This window comes from Vipera ursinii (genome assembly GCF_947247035.1).
Source record: "Vipera ursinii genome assembly, chromosome: 16".
NCBI classification, from domain to species: Eukaryota; Metazoa; Chordata; class Lepidosauria; order Squamata; family Viperidae; genus Vipera; species Vipera ursinii.
This window is the reverse complement of record NC_139529.1, coordinates 5,540,282-5,557,619: the sequence shown is the minus strand read 5'-3', so window position 1 is coordinate 5,557,619 and position 17,338 is coordinate 5,540,282. Positions and strand designations below refer to the sequence as shown.

Here is a 17,338-nt window from a genome sequence, read left to right as displayed (position 1 = left end):
AAGAGAGAAAGCAAGAGACAGAAAGAGAAGGAGAGAGAGAAAGCAAGAGACAGAGAGGAGAGAGAGAGAGAGAGAGAGAGAGAGAGAGAGAGAGAACAATAAACAGACAAGCGCCATCTGGATTATGTTATATAGGCTTGTGCAGTCTGGAACCTAGGGGATGCATCAAATAAACTTCTGCCATTTCAGTAGATGAAAGGCCAACAGAAGGGCCTCTGGAAAAGACCCCACCTCTAATGCAGGGGCTGGAGATGTGTGTGGGGGGGAAGGGGCAATACATTTGAAATGAAATAAATCCAATACAGATAATTTCCTCTTAGATTACCAGGGATTGTGTTGCTTTTTACACTACAAGAATAGGTTAGATTATATTAGATTAGGATTAGATTAGATTAAGAGCAGAGTAGAATATGGAATTAGGAAATAGAATAGGTGTAGAGTAGAATAGAGTAAAGTAGAGTAGATAGAGTAGAATAGAATAGAATAGAATAGAATAGAATAGAATAGAATAGAATAGAATAGAGTAGAATAGAATAGAGTAGAATAGAGTAGAATAGAATAGGTGGAGTAGAGTAGAGTAGAGTAGAGTAGAGTAGAGTAGAATAGAATAGAATAGAATAGAATAGAATAGAATAGAATAGAATAGAATAGAATAGAATAGAATAGAATAATTTAATTTAATTTAATTTAATAAATTGATTTCTATACCGCCCTTCTCCCGAAGGACCCAGGGCGGTGAACAGGGCAATACACAGTAAAAATCGAATACAAAAATTAAAAAACCATTAAACATCATGCCCATAAAATCAATCCATATTAAAATTAAAACTAGTTTTAAAAACCCAACCCCATCCCGTCAGACCAGGCCAGCTTGTTCAAAAAAGAATGTTTTGAGATCGCGCCGGAAGGAGCGAAGGTCGGGGGCCATCCGGAGCTCAACCGTTAAGCGGTTCCAAAGGTCTGGCGCACCCACAGAGAACGCTCTCCCCCTGGGGGGTCACCAATCGGCATTCTTTGATCGGCGGCACCCTGAGGAGGCCCTCTCTGTGGGAGCGCACTGGACGGAGGGAAGTTGACGCCGGCCGCAGGTGTTGCCGTAGGTAATCCGGACCCATGCCATGAAGGGCTTGGTAAGTCATAACTAACACCTTGAACCTCACCCGGAGAGCAACCGGTAGCCAATGCAACTCGCGGAGCAAAGGTGTAACATGGGAGTATCGGGAAGCTCCCAAGACAACTCGCGCGGCTGCATTCTGCACAAGTTGGAGTCTCTGGGTGGACCTCAAGGGCAGCCCCATGTAGAGAGTATTACAGTAGTCTAGACGAGAGGTCACGAGCACATGAGTGACTAGAGTGAATAGAATAGAATAGAATAGAATAGAATAGGTGTAGAATAGAATAGAATAGAATAGAATAGAATAGAATAGAATAGAGTAGAGTAGAGTAGAATAGAATTAGTCCGCAAGTCTTAAAATTAGCAAGTTTGGAGACCCCTGCCCTAACCCTACACCATTCCAAGCAAATGGCTTTTCCAGTCTCTTCCTGAGAAACTTCCAGTGATGGACATTCATAACAACCTCACCCTACTTTGCCCTTAACTCAACCCAGGAATATGTTAGCAACGAGCTGAGTAGTTTTGTGATGCTTTCATTTCCACCTAATCAGAAGAGTTTCCCAACACCCCACTACACACACACACACCTCAGCTTGGTTATTATTTGATTAATCACGAAGAGCCCAGCTTTAATTTCCAGGGCCGTAAAATTGTTGGATATATGAATACTTAAATCTCTTCAGGTGGCAATTTGCATTTTTTTTTCCAGGCAGAGATATTTAAAGGGCAAAAATCTTTTGCGGCGGCGTCTCTCGTGGCTCCTGTGCCATTCTGTGCATTGGCTGGGATGAATTGGAAGTGCTGCATTTTCAAGGGGTTTTTTTTATATACATATAGCTGGGGGTGGGGAAAATCCCCACCGTTTATTCCATCTCAAGAGTCTGGTCACAAACCTAGTTTGATTTCCCCGAACCGTTCTTTTTTGGCTTCCTCGCGAAACGATTCTAGGTTAGAGTCATTAAAATATTGCTCTTCTTAGAGATTTCGTTTTTCCCCCGGGGCTGTTTTTAACTGGGGGTGGGGGTGGGAGCGGCGCTGTTTAAATTAATTAGGTCAAAATTTTGCAGGGGAAGAAGAAAAAAAAAGTTCCACCTGCTAACTCCCCCCCCCCTGCAAAATGCCTTTCCCTGGTTTTCTCGCCGGCAATTACGGAGGAATCGCTTCGTTAGCGGTTTCCTCCTACGAATCCTTTTTCCCATGGTTGTTAAGTGAGACACTGCAGCTGGTAAGTTAGGAAGATGGTTCTTAAGTGAATCTGGCTTCCCCGTCCCCTTGACTTTGCTTGTCGGCGAAGTATTTATGGACAAAGAAAAATAAAGGGATGCAATGTAGATGTTTGAGAAGTTCAAGGTGGTCCGTGGTAATTTCCGACGAAAAAAGAAAAACACACACACACACACACACACAGAGCACAACAAGGGATCCATTTATTGAACTGGAAAGGTGGACCTTAACATCTTGTTTCTGAAATCAATTTGCTCGACTCACACTTTATTACATACAACTCAGCTGGAGCATAAATCCATCCCTCCATACGCACACACGTTTTAAGTTAGGGGGAATATATATATATATATATATATATATATATATATATATATATATATATATATATATATATATATAATCAGCCCATGTTCGAATCTCAGATAAAGGGTATGACTAACTGATGAGAACATAAAGAGTTCGAAATGATCATCTTAGCCTCCCAAATTCTTTATTAGCAATTTGAATAATTTGCATATATATATATATATATATATATATATATATATATATGTATATATATATATGTATATATATATATATATATATATATATATATATATATATATATATATATATATATATATATAAAAATAAAGGGAACACTTAAACTTAAACACTTAAACTTAAACACTTAAACAACACAATGTACTGTATTTAATAGTAGGATGTGTGTATGTATGTGTGTGTAGACGCCAAAGGCGCACGGAACGCTGTTACCTTCCCACCGGAGTGGTCCCTATTTTTCTACTTGCATTTTTACGTGCTTTCGAACTGCTAGGTTGGCAGAAGCTGGGACGAGTAACAGGCGCTCGCTCTGTTACGTGGCACTCGGGATTCGACCCGCCAAACTGCCAATCTTCTGATCGACAAGCTCAGCGTCCTAACACACTGAACCACCGCGTCCCCTCCCCCCTCTCTCTCTAACTATATATATATATTAGCTGTGTACCGTATAAAACAAAGCAATGAAAAAAAAGGTGGAATCCAGCCGTCCAGATGTAAGCCAAGACAGAAAGGAGAGAGATTTTTATGGAGAATTAATTTATTCCCTGCTGAAAGCTGAAGGCTATCTAGAAGTTCTGATTTTTCAGGGGTTTTTTTTCCCCTCCTAGTAACTACTCATCTTCTATTTCTTAGTAATTTCTGGAGAGAATCCACCTCTTTGATAAATAAGGTGGAACTTCTGATCAAGGGGGCTTTTAGTGCTTAGAGAAGTGCCCACTTCCTTATACCTCTGTCCTCAATAGATCAAAGCATCAAAGAGATGGTTTGACACACAAGCTGTCAGATATCATTAAAGGTCCCACCAAGTGAAGCCAGTGTTGAAATGATGGGATCTGTGGTCCAACAGCATCTGTTCCCAAGCCAATGTAGACCCCTTGATCTAGTCTACCAACACAATCCAGACACCTGGCAAATTCCAGAAGCATGGACCAAGGGGAACCATCTCTGTTCCACCAATGTAGAATTAGCTTTCTACATTTCCTTGGCTGTCTGAAAAAAACCCTAACCAAACATCCAGTTATCATTTTAATTATTTCTGCTTAGTATTTCTGCTGGCATTAATTGCCTGGAGGGTCTCAGGAAAAATTAAGACATTTTGATGCCTAGGACGGTTTAATCTTGCTAGGTTCCTAAGGGCCGATTCACTTCTGTGTGTTTTTTCTTCCTAATATGAAAGAAGTTATCAGTCTGGGAAAGGAGAAGATAAGAGATGCAGTAAAAGCAACATCATGGAATTAAAATTATCTTGGGATAAGACTCTTGAGAAACATCCAGGTTGATGAGGACGGCTTGATCACCCGTTTTCCACTGACGTTGGTGTACCCAACTGAGACTTCGACATATAAATACTTCTTTTAAATCCTATCTTAAAAGGACTTCTCTAAAATGGACTTTTCTATAGTTATACAAATCTGATGGCATAGCAAACAAGAAATATATCACAATCCAAGACATCCTAAAATAATCTACAGGAATGCAAGAATGCTCGAAAGGAATATTACAGAACAAAAGATGGCCATTTTTTTTAAAATGAAAGCCATACTTTGAATTATGTTGGGGGTTTTTTTTAACAGCTTAGTGAGGACAGGCATACAATGGGAGATACTCATCAGCAAGGGGATTCCAAATTTCAACCCTGCCATTGGGGAAACATCGGGAACTCTGGGTCTTCTCAAAGGACAACATCTAAAGCCCAACTGGAATCTACTCTCCAGTTTAGGATGGAGAGGGCATTTAAAGATGGACCTTGTCAACTTTATGGACTACTTTTCCGGTCCATGAGAATCCGAGTGGGGGGGGACTTTATAACGTCGCACATTGTCCAGGCAGGCAAGATGGCGAGCGGCAATTGAGATGCAGTTACTCTAGTGGGGAAGCAGAAGGTCCTTTGCAGTTTAATGGTGGAAAAGTCCTCCTTACAGCCCAGTGAGCAAAGACTTTTCCACTTCAAAGGCAGCCCTCCCCCCCCCAAAAAAATAAGCCCCCCTTCCCCCATATTCAACAGGTAACTTTTGCAAAATGTCTATGGAGATTCTTAGTCATCCAGGTCAGGGTTATCCCAAAGGTGCTTTTTCAAGGGGCACCAAGAAGCTTCTTAAGTTCTGAAGAACTCCAGCAGATCTTCAGCAGAACTGAAGAAGCTTCTCGTATGAGAAGCGAAAGGTCTTCAACAAAAAATCAAAAAGTGCAGTTGCTCAGGAGCAACCCATTTTTGTGGTTTAAGAGGGGCTAGCTCCTCCATCTGGGCTGCAAAGGGGGAAAAAAAAGCAAGATTCTGCAATTATGGGATGGAGAGGGCGTCGAGGGTCGGGGGGGGATCAGAGCAACTCGTCGCTCTGCAAGCCAACTTCTCCATTTCCTTTTCATTTCGGTGTCCTCTCGGATTGGCTGGGCCGATGCAGATCAGAAAGCCCGCAAAGCTAGGTAAGACTTTCGAGCAAAGAATCGCGATGCTTTTATCTATCTTCACGCGCGCCTCCAAGTTCCCCGCGCCCCCCCCAAAAAACTCAGCCTGCCTGAATTAACTGAGCCTTCTCGGACATTTCTGCCAGCAGATCCATCTTCATGCCTCTGGCATTTTCACAGAGCATTTCTCTGGCCCAGCCAGAGAAAACTGGAGGGGGGGGGGGGCAAAAAAATTGTTACCAAAATTTACCATCCCTGGGGCTGGTGAAGAGAAGAACGTTGAAAGTCCGGATCTCCAGAAGGCATCAGGGTAGTAGAAAATGCTGGAGTAATCGGGTGCAAAGGGAAGGAACGTTAAGGCCTCGGAGGTAAAGAAGAAGTCAGAAGCATCGGCTCGGCAAAGGAACATGGTCTTTATTGTGGGACCCGAAGCCTTCGCTTAAACTCTTTTCTTGGCGAGGCTGGAAGGAGCGGCTTTGTTCTCCGAGGGCTGAACCTGGGAAATAAAAGCACGTTTTGGCGTGAAGGGGGCTATCACAGCCACAACTAAACAACCTCTTTCTCCAGGGGTAGTGGGATTTCCGACAGGCTGCGAGGAGGTGTAGAACAATTCCCCGTGCCATGAAATCTAGCAGGACAGGGAACAGACTTTAGCTATCCCAGGGAGCTTTTTGTGCAGAGAGGGTCGAGAAAAATTCTGCAGAAAAACGGCAGCCAAAATAAAAGGGGGGAGGGCACATTTTTCCCCCCTCCCTGATATGCTAGACTGCTAAGCACATTTGATTTGTGCTTAGATTGTAAGCCGCCCTGAGTCTTCGGAGAAGGGCGGGATATAAATGGGATTAAAATAAATAAGTAAAAAATAAAATAAGCTTCGATCTTCCCTCTTCTCAGACATCCCGTCGTCTTCCCTCTTGCCAGAGCTGATGATTTGATTGATGGGGCGAAAGATTCTTAACGGAAGCGGAAGGAAGGAAGGAAGGAAGAACGCAGACCTCGGAAGAGGCGATCAGTTTGCAACCGTCACCCGTTTAGGGACCAATCGGAAAGCACAATACCGCAACACCGAGGCCCGAGGATTGGTTGGACGGAGAGGGGATCTGAAGCGCCTTCCCCGAGAGGGCGGTGGCCAATCGGTTTTTCAGATCCCAATTATCGCTTTTTTTTATTTTTTGCAAGACGGATGATTCACAAGACCAGACAAGACTTGCAGAAAAGGAAGAAGGAAAGTCGAAACTGAAAAGAGACAGGAGGATGGTGTGTGTGTGTGTGTGTGTGTGTGTGTGTGTGTGTGCGCGCTTTTACTTACTTCGAGGTTCCCTCTGGCCTTTTTTAAAACGTTGTGCGTTAACGCCACTGCAAAGAGAAAAGAGAGTTGGTTTGGCTTGAGAAGGTGAGTTTGCCCTAGGCATCCAGGGGCAGTCCTCACAACCAGCTGTTTAATGTTTAAAGATTAAAAAAAACAATGTGTGTGATGTACGTAAAAAAAATCATTTTTAATGGCTGCCAAGGTGCCCATAGCAAAACAACAACAAGAAAAAGACAATAAAGGTTATCTTATCTATCTAATGGCCAAAAAAAACAAAACACAAGCCCATTTGGGAGAGCGGATTCGGACTTACGACTCTGGGATTTGCCATTAAAAAAATGGTGGCCTCTTGGTCAAGCAGGGGATTGGATTAGAAGACCTCCAAGGTCCCTTCCAACTCCGTTATTCTGCAATTCTGTTAAAATACTCCAGAACATTCACAACCGGACATTGCCTTATGGCGAGTCAATTTCCTACTTGCTTTCCCAACTGAGATCTAGCTTGCTACTTGGAGCTGAAAAGGAAGTAGGGTAGAGTAGAGTAGAGCAGAGCAGAGCAGAGCACAGCAGAGCAGAGCACAGCAGAGCAGAACAGAACAGAAAAGAATATGGAATGTAAAATAGAATAGAATAGAATAGAATAGAATAGAATAGAATAGAATAGAATAGAATAGAATAGAATAGAATAGAATAGAATAGAATAGAATAGAATAGAATAGAATAGAATAGAATAGAATTGGAATAGAATAGAATAGAATAGAAATGGAATAGAATAGAATAGAATAGAATAGAATAGAATAGAATAGAATAGAATAGAATAGAACAGAATAGAATACAGTAGAATAGAATAGAATAGAATAGAATAGAATAGAATAGAAATGGAATAGAATAGAATAGAATAGAATTGAATAGAATTGAATAGAACAGAACAGAATAGAATAGAAATGGAATAGAATAGAATAGAATAGAATAGAATAGAATAGAATAGAATAGAATAGAATAGAATAGAATTGGAATAGAATAGAATAGAAATGGAATAGAATAGAATAGAATAGAATAGAATAGAATAGAATAGGAATAGAATTGGAATAGAATAGAATAGAATAGAATAGAATAGAATAGAATAGAATAGAATAGAATAGAACAGAATAGAATAGAATTGGAATAGAAATGGAATAGAATAGAATAGAATAGAATAGAATAGAATAGAATAGAATAGAATAGAATAGAATAGAATAGAATAGAATAGAAATGGAATAGAAACGGAATAGAAACGGAATAGAAATGGAATAGAATAGAATAGAATAGAATAGAATAGAATAGAATAGAATAGAATAGAATAGAATTGGAATAGAAATGGAATAGAAATGGAATAGAATAGAATAGAATAGAATAGAATAGAATAGAATAGAATAGGAATAGAATAGAATAGAATAGAATAGAATAGAATAGAATAGAATAGAATAGAAATGGAATAGAAACGGAATAGAAACGGAATAGAAATGGAATAGAATAGAATAGAATAGAATAGAATAGAATAGAATAGAATAGAATAGAATAGAATTGGAATAGAAATGGAATAGAAATGGAATAGAATAGAATAGAAACGGAATAGAATAGAATAGAATAGAATAGAATAGAATAGAATAGAATAGAATAGAATAGGAAAATGAAATAATTAGAATAGAATAGAATAGAATAGAATAGAATAGAATAGAATAGAATAGAATAGAATAGAATAGAATAGAATAGAACAGAACAGAATAGAGCAGAGCAGAAAAGAATGACAGTGTTGGAAGGGACCTTGGAGGCCTTCCAGTCCAACCCCATGCTCAGGCAGGGAACCCTAGACCATTTTAGACGAATGATTGTCCAGAAGGGAAATGGCACCAGGTCAGACCACGGGGTTGATCTAGTTGAGCCTCCAGTGCCCACCTAGGCCGCTGTGAAGCCCAGAATCAGGACAAGGAACAGGGCGGATGGAAGACACCCCTCCCCCCACTCACACTGATCGATGATGACCCTCTCCATGTTTTCTTTGAGCTGGCTGGTGGAATACAAGCGCCTGGCCATGCTGTAGAGCTTCTTCTCCTGTTCGGCCACTTTCCGACGTAGCTTGAGGACCTCGGACTTCAGGCTTTCGTCCTGCAGGGCAAGGAGGCGGGTTAGCTTTCCTTCCCATGACGGGTTTTGGGCTTCCCAAAGCTGGACCGGACGCCGCCATGGCGGAAAGCGAGAATGTTTCTTCTCAAGAAGATGTCCTTCTACAAGAGTGGCAAATATCTGTAGGTTCATTTTTCAACCATGTTATTGCACCTAATGGAAAAAAAACCTATGGGCCAAGTCCAGAAAGGTTTCCTTCTATTAGCTCATCATTAACCAGGTTTACCTTCAAGGGAAGACCCAGAAGATGCTTTTTCCGGGAGGCAACTGGGCTTTCTTCTTTTTTTTTCCTTCGAAGACGTTGCGCTTCTCATCCAGGAAGCTTCTTCAGCTCTTCGACCGGATGGCGGAGAATGGAAGGAGGAAGCTTCTTGGATGAGGGGGGAAATGTCTTCACAGGAAAAACAAGGAAGTCATGGAAAAGCATCTCTGGGACAACGATGAGCTGGAGGGCTGACAATCTCCATCAACCTTCAATGGGAGACCAGAAGGTCCCACAGGGTCAGGAGGGAAAAAAAAGAGAGGATTTCTTGGCGTGCCTCTACCATGACACCCTCTCTCCGGCTTTTGGGAGGCTTGAAACCCTAACCCTAACCCTCCCTCTCCTTCCTACCCACCGGGACCCTCACCTGAAGGGAGTATGCCGCAGCGTGGACCACCTTCATCGGCAAGGAGACCCTCCAGAGGAGGTTTAACAGGCGGGCGGCTTCTTCCAGGTTCTGCTGGACCGCCCGGAAGGTGGCAGACAAACTGCTCAGAGGAACCTGCAGAAGGAGAAACCGGGAGAGAGGAGATCAGAAAAATTTTATCCTGGGGTGGCGGGGGGGGGGGAAGTGGGGTGGAGCAAGAAAAGGAAGGAAGGAAGGAAGAGAAAGGAGGGAGGGAGGAGAAAGGAAGGAAGGAAGGAAGGAAGGAAGGAAGGAAGGAAGGAGGGAGGGAGGGAGGGAGGGAGGGAGGGAAGGAAGGAAGGAAGGAAGGAAGGAAGGAAGGAAGAAAGAAAGAAAGAAAGAAAGAAAGAAAGAAAGAAAGAAAGAAAGAAAGAAAGAAAGAAAGAGGAAGGAAGGAAGGAAGGAAGGAAAGAAAGAAGGAAAGAAAGAAAGAAAGAAAGAAAGAAAGAAAGAAAGAAAGAAAAGAGGGAGGAAGAAAGGAAGGAAGGAAGGAAGGAAGGAAGGAAGGAAGGAAGGAAGGAAGAAAGAAAGAAAGAAAGAAAGAAAGAAAGAAAGAAAGAAAGAAAGAAAGAAAGAAAGAAAGAAAAGAGGGAGGAAGAAAGGAAGGAAGGAAGGAAGGAAGGAAGGAAGGAAGGAAGGAAGGAAGGAAGGAAGGAAGGAAGGAAGAAAAGTCAGCTACAGTTTGGGGGCTGATGAGTGTGAATATTCCGAGTCAGGCAAAACTAATTTATTCCATTAAAAAAGATAGCAAAATTATGCATTATTCAAGGACGGAGGTGGGGGGGCTGCCGGAGGAGCAGGAATGCAGCCCTAATCAATAACGGTAATTAATAATGGGTTACATTTACTGGGCTCCGTGGAAAAAACAGACTCCCCTGCTCTCCTGCTTTGCCCTCCACGTCTCGTCATTTGAAAGTCAAATGACCCCCCAACGTCAATTTGGGGCACTATGGATGTTTCTCCCTTAGCAGACCTTCTAAACGCTTCCCATCTATCGGGAGCCGAGGCGAAATGTGTTCCTCGGAAGACGGGCGAGAGAGCGGAGGAAACGGAGTGCCAAAGGGAGAAGCGGATGAGAAAGGAGGTGAAGGGGTGGAGAATGTCCTCTGGAATGTCTTCTGGTTTGGATGTGAGTCCCTTTGAAAAAGGAATGGGATGGGATATGTTATAGAATATGGAATAGAATGGGATGAGGAATGGGATGGGATGGGAGGGATAGGATAGGAGATAGGGTAGGGTAGGGTAGGGTAGGGTAGGGTAGGGTAGGGTAGGGTAGGGTAGGGTAGAATAGAATAGAATAGAATAGAATAGAATAGAATAGAATAGAATAGAATAGAATAGAATAGAATAGAATAGAATAGAATAGAATAGAATAGAAAATATGGAATGGAAATTAGAATAGAATAGAATAGAATAGAATAGAATAGAATAGAATAGAATAGAATAGAATAGAATAGAATAGAATAGAATAGAAATACAGAATAGAATAGAATAGAATAGAATAGAATAGAATAGAATAGAATAGAATAGAATAGAATAGAATAGAATAGAATAGAACAGAACAGAATAGAATAGAAAATATGGAATGGAAATTAGAATAGAATAGAATAGAATAGAATAGAATAGAATAGAATAGAATAGAATAGAATAGAATAGAATAGAATAGAATAGAATAGAATATGAAATGGAGAGAATAGAATAGAATAGAACAGAACAGAATAGTTGGAAGGGACCTTGGAGGCCTTCTAGTCCAACCCCCTGCTCAGGCAGGAATCCCTATTACCATTTCAGGCAAATGTTTGTCCAATCTCTTCTTAAAAACATCCACTCTTGGAGCACTTCCAGCGTTGCTCCTAGGGAGGATAACAAAACTAGGAGGATATTAACCAGGTTCCTTTGCTCATCTGGACCAAGGACAGCTTATTTTACCCTTCCTCTCCATTATGGCAACGTCACATGGACCCCTGGTGCCTGACACTCCGTCCTCAACTCTTCTAGAAGATCTGTGGTTCCGTGAGAACCCCACCCATTCAGCGTCTCGGCCACGCCACTTACTGTTGCCGCAGAATCCAGAGCTTCTGCCTCTTTGAGGGGAAGCTCCAATTTAGACAGTTGCTTCCGCCCTTCCGTGACCTGCTTCCGGAGACAGTTGTAATCTTCGATCAAGCCGAGAATATGCTGGCCGTTCTTGTCTGCCCACACGCAGTGACTGGGGACGGGGCAAATCTCTCTGGTCTTGTTGGTCAACAGGTTGCAATGGGAGGGGCTGTCCAGGGTGCTGAAAGTCAGCTCTGAAGGGGAAGCATGGAAGAGGATGTTGGTTAGCTACCCTCCATTTACGCAACGTGTAGAGGTGGCAATCAAAAGTCTTCCTCTGTGGATTATTTCCTTGGTGGAGCAGTGGGCCTCCTTAAGTAACACCAGCTGCCTGCAATTAGTGCAGGTTTGAGTCCCACCAGGCTCAAGGTTGACTCAGCCTTCCATCCTTCCGAGGTAGGTAAAATGAGGACCCAGATTGTTGGGGGCAATAAGCTGACTTTGTAATAATGCCGCCTGAGATGGGGCCGAAAGCCCTAATAAGCAGGCATATACATAGAATGAAGGCTATTGCTAAGCACATTGATTTCTGCTTTAAATTGTAAGCCGCCCTGAGTCTTCGGAGAAGGGCGGGATATAAATGGGATTAAAATTAAAAATTAAAATTAAATTAAATTATTATTAACCCATGACCCATACATTTTCTCTACTCCTCTGGCAATTGAAAACCATATAGCTCCTCTGCTTCTAAAGAACTGGATGAAATTAACAGAATAACGGAGTTGGGAGGGAACTTGGAGGTCTTCTAGATTGTCCTCCTAGTGCAGGAGTCTTCAAACTTGGCCCTTTTATGACTTGTGGATGTCAACTCCCAGAATTCCTCAGCCAGGCACGCTGGCTGAGGAATTGTGGGAGTTGAAGTCCACAAGTCATAAAAGGGCCAAGTTTGAAGACCCCTGTCCTAGTGCCTCCTTTTTCTTATTTACTACTTCCCTTGAATTCAAAATAACAGGATAACAGAGTCGGAAGGGACCTTGGAGGTCTTCTAGTCCAATCCCCAGCTCACGCAAGGGACCCTACACCATTTCAGACACTTGAAAACCTCCTGGGTTGAAGCACCCACAACTTCTGGTGGCAAGCTGTTCCACTGACTAATTGTCTAGTCTCTTCTTAAAAACCTCCAGTGATGGAGCACCCACACTTTCTGGAGGCAACTTCCGTTCCACTGGTTGATTGTCCTCACTGTCAGGAAATTTCTCTCCTTAGTTCTAGGTTGCTTCTCTCCTTGGTTAGTTTCCGTCCACGTCTTCTTCTTCTGCCTTCAAGTGAACAAGAAGCCCAACCCTGGACGACTCCATTATAGAGACCAAAGGCTCACCCTAGTTTTCTCTTTTATTTCCTAATCCCCTTGGAGTTAATGGCTCTGAGACACGCACGCCTACTTTTGCAATCTTTTAAGATGGCTTGACAAGGTCAAAAGTATTGGATGAAGTCAGACGTCCAAGTGGGGATATTTATTTGCTAAGTCTTCTGAGCTAAGGGACATCCATTACGTCCTGTGGCAGTAGATGTTCCCTTCCCCGTTCAAATTTGCATGGCACGCCGATGCTTCTGTCTTCCCTGAAGCTTTAGGTGGTTGGAAACTTTGATTTAATAGCAGTGGGGGAGGTGGGGGATTGGGGGGGTGTGGATAGAGAGAACGCTCCCCCAGGGCACAACATAAATTGTACTGGTTCATTCACGGACCCTCCAAAGCTCCTATTGATCATTGCCAAGTAATGCATGGCCAAGACTCTTATCTTAAACAAGCTGCTCAGTTAAGAAAAAGTTTACAGGAAACAGGTTCGACTCTTCAGCTTTTAAGTTGGGCTTCCCGGCCACCACCTTGGTGCTTCAGGATTTTGAGCGCGGCTCCTTAGATTGGGAAGAGAGGTCTCAGAAAGAGCTGGAGGTTTCTGAGTTCCCTCCTCCCCAAAGAATCCAATCTCGGGAGCCGCTCTCAAAATCCTGAAGGGCCACCTTGGCAATCACCCTCCAGCCCAAACAGGAGCAGACTTCATGAGCCCCACCCACCCCAAACTTCACAGAGTCTCCAGGAAGGATGTATGGGTGATGCCTCCTGACCAACCCATGGTAATGGTGGCTTCGATGTGAACAACCAAGTTCAGAGAGCACCAAGGTTCTCTCCTTTCGTCCTGTGCGCTCCCACAGGGAGGGCCTTCTCAGGGTACCGCCGGCAAAAGATTGCCGGCGGGTAACACCCAGGGGGAGAGCCTTCTCTGTGGGTGCGCCTGCCCTCTGGAACCAGCTGCCCATAGAGCTCAGGACTGCCCCTGACCTTCGTTCATTCCGCCGGGACCTGAAGACCTGGCTCTTTGAGCTTTCTGGCCAGGACTGAGAATTTTAATTGTAATTTTATTTTAATTGGGTTTTAATTGGAGTTTAACAGGGGTTTTATTTTATTCAAGGACTAAATTTGATTATTTTAATTGTTCTGAACTTTTGTCATTTGTATTGTTATTTTAAATTCCTTGTGAACCGCCCTGAGTCCTACGGGAGAAGGGCGGTATATAAGTCCAATAAACATAAACATAAACATTTCAACCCTGAGCTACAAATATTCTCCTTCATTGATGGCCGAAGACCGTTTCTCCCTACCGTTGATGCCAGTCTGAAGTTGTTGGGACTCGTGGCTGAAAAGGTAACTGATCTGCACAGCTGGCCCCGAGTAGTTCTTCTCCCCCTTTCCTAGACACAGCTGCTCTTCTACTTTTTCGTGCAACATCTGGTTGGACTTGATGCTCTGCTCCAGCTGCTTCCTCAAGAACTGGATTTCAGTCAACAGTTCACCTAACTCAAGAGGCTGCTTCTGATCTTTCCAGCATTCGTCTGCTCCATTCTGGCGACGATCTAAAGGGTGTTCGTTGTTTTTTTTTGGAGGGGGGGATTTAAGAAAAAAAAGAAAACCATTACTATTATGAACAAATATCAAAGGGCTGGGGGCTAAAACTTATAAAGAACGGTTGCTGGAATTGGGTATGTCCAGTTTAATGAAGGACGAGGGGTGACATGATAGCAGCCTTCCAATATTTGAGGTATTTGAAGTCCTCCAAGGTCCCTTCCAACTCTTATTATTATTTATTATTATTATAAATAATAATGATGCTCTTTAAGAAAGAAATCCTTGCCTTGACGTTCTTGTAAACTGTTTCAACCGTGACATCGTCATCAATATTATTATTGATCATCGCACAGTCAGCCAGATGTTCAGACTGGGTTTGACATTTCTGTCTACCTATCGAGTGCTTACCAAGGACCTGGGATAGGCGGATGAGGATGTTTGATGGTATTACAGATATCGTCGCAGGATGGAAGCAGTTCCCAATAAGGCCTCCTTTTGCAATTGACTGATGGCGAATTTGTCAATGCCGATGATGGTGTCCAAGTTGTTTTGGGATGGCACCCAAGACGCCTATTACTATTGGTGCCACCCTTGCTTGCCTTTGCCACAGTCGTTCTATTTCTATTTGTAGGTCTTTGTATTTTGTTATCTTCTCCAATTATTGTTGTTGTTGTTGTTAGTAAAAATGGTGACGGTCAAAATGCTGAACAATCCAGAATGTGAGCCAGCTCCAAAAAGTAGATAATGATTTTACAAAGAAAAAAAAATGCATGCACACAAACGCAGTCCCCCCACCGCATGTATGCACGTATAACCCTCTCTAGTAATTGCTTTCACTCTCCGAAGATTTAATAAGAGCCAAAAATTATTTTTCACTTTGACTATAAAAGCTAATGTTGCATACCCAGGGCAAAAAAGTACGTATATTAAAGGACTGGAGTGAAGAAGATTGATAAATTCTGAAGGACGTTTGAAAAACCTGGTTGAGAAGAGAAGATGAGCTTGCTCAAGATTAAATAACGGTAAGAAAGTGTCCTAATTACGAGGCGCGGAAGAGGAGGGTGTGAACAGAGGATAAAGAAAAGAAAAAGGCAGCTTCTCTGCTTGAAACCTGCATATCTGATCGCCCAAATCAAGGAACTCAAAAAAAATTTCAACCTGCAAAGGGCAAACTTTATGCCAGGGTCCACCAAGATGGGCTCCGGTGGCCCTAACCCCATTAAAAGAAAATCAGGATCAATCTGGCAAGTTTTCAAAAGCTAGCAAAAATCTCACCAGAGATATGCAGAACGTGGAACGACAGACGATGCATGGAAAGTTGCAGGCCTCAGAGTTCAGGTAATCTCTTACCAGTTTGTTTAAGGACCATTCAAAGTTTCAACGGAACTGGAATAGAATAGGGAATAGGGAATAGGGAATAGGGAATAGAATAGAATAGAATAGAATAGAATAGAATAGAATAGAATAGAATAGAATAGAATAGAATAGAATAGAATAGAATAGAATAGAATAGAATAGAATAGAATAGGGAATAGAAGAGGGAATAGGGAATAGGGAATAGGGAATAGAATAGAATAGAATAGAATAGAATAGAATAGAATAGAATAGAATAGAATAGAATAGAATAGAATAGAATAGGGAATAGAAGAGGGAATAGGGAATAGGGAATAGGGAATAGAATAGAATAGAATAGAATAGAATAGAATAGAATAGAATAGAATAGAATAGAATAGAATAGAATAGAATAGAATAGAATAGAATAGAATAGGGAATAGAAGAGGGAATAGGGAATAGGGAATAGGGAATAGAATAGAATAGAATAGAATAGAATAGAATAGAATAGAATAGAATAGAATAGAATAGAATAGAATAGAATAGAATAGGGAATAGAAGAGGGAATAGGGAATAGGGAATAGGGAATAGAATAGAATAGAATAGAATAGAATAGAATAGAATAGAATAGAATAGAATAGAATAGAATAGAATAGAATAGAATAGAATAGGGAATAGAAGAGGGAATAGGGAATAGGGAATAGGGAATAGAATAGAATAGAATAGAATAGAATAGAATAGAATAGAATAGAATAGAATAGAATAGGGAATAGAAGAGGGAATAGGGAATAGGGAATAGGGAATAGAATAGAATAGAATAGAATAGAATAGAATAGAATAGAATAGAATAGAATAGAATAGAATAGAATAGAATAGGGAATAGAAGAGGGAATAGGGAATAGGGAATAGGGAATAGAATAGAATAGAATAGAATAGAATAGAATAGAATAGAATAGAATAGAATAGAATAGAATAGAATAGAATAGAATAGGGAATAGAAGAGGGAATAGGGAATAGGGAATAGAATAGAATAGAATAGAATAGAATAGAATAGAATAGAATAGAATAGAATAGAATAGAATAGGGAATAGAAGAGGGAATAGGGAATAGGGAATAGGGAATAGAATAGAATAGAATAGAATAGAATAGAATAGAATAGGGAATAGAAGAGGGAATAGGGAATAGGGAATAGGGAATAGAATAGAATAGAATAGAATAGAATAGAATAGAATAGAATAGAATAGAATAGAATAGAATAGAATAGGGAATAGAAGAGGGAATAGGGAATAGGGAATAGAATAGAATAGAATAGAATAGAATAGAATAGAATAGAATAGAATAGAATAGAATAGAATAGAATAGGGAATAGGGAATAGAAGAGGGAATAGGGAATAGGGAATAGGGAATAGGGAATAGAAGAGGGAATAGGGAATAGGGAATAGGGAATAGGGAATAGAATAGAATAGAATAGGGAATAGAATAGAATAGAATAGAATAGAATAGAATTAATAATAGAACAGGACAGGACAGAATAGAAATAGAAACAATAATAGAACAGAACAGAATAGAGCAGAATAGAAATAGAAATAATAGAACAGAACAGAATAGTTGAAAGGGACCTTGGAGGTCTTCTAG

General features: G+C 41.4%; 1 protein-coding gene across 1 annotated transcript in view; it reads right to left on the bottom strand.

Moving 5' to 3' along the window:
* Positions 1–2,986: 2,986 nt before the first annotated feature.
* Positions 2,987–17,338, bottom strand: part of CDK5RAP2 (CDK5 regulatory subunit associated protein 2) — a 62,865-nt gene continuing 48,513 nt past the window's right edge. Inside the window, exons 26-31 of the mRNA XM_083374873.1 lie at positions 14,128–14,379; positions 11,488–11,723; positions 9,394–9,528; positions 8,608–8,746; positions 6,603–6,649; positions 2,987–5,789 (exon numbers count right to left, since the gene is read on the bottom strand). Coding sequence (XP_083230999.1) covers positions 5,733–5,789; positions 6,603–6,649; positions 8,608–8,746; positions 9,394–9,528; positions 11,488–11,723; positions 14,128–14,379 — 866 coding nt within the window. The 3' untranslated portion in view covers positions 2,987–5,732. The remainder of the gene's footprint in view (positions 5,790–6,602; positions 6,650–8,607; positions 8,747–9,393; positions 9,529–11,487; positions 11,724–14,127; positions 14,380–17,338) is intronic.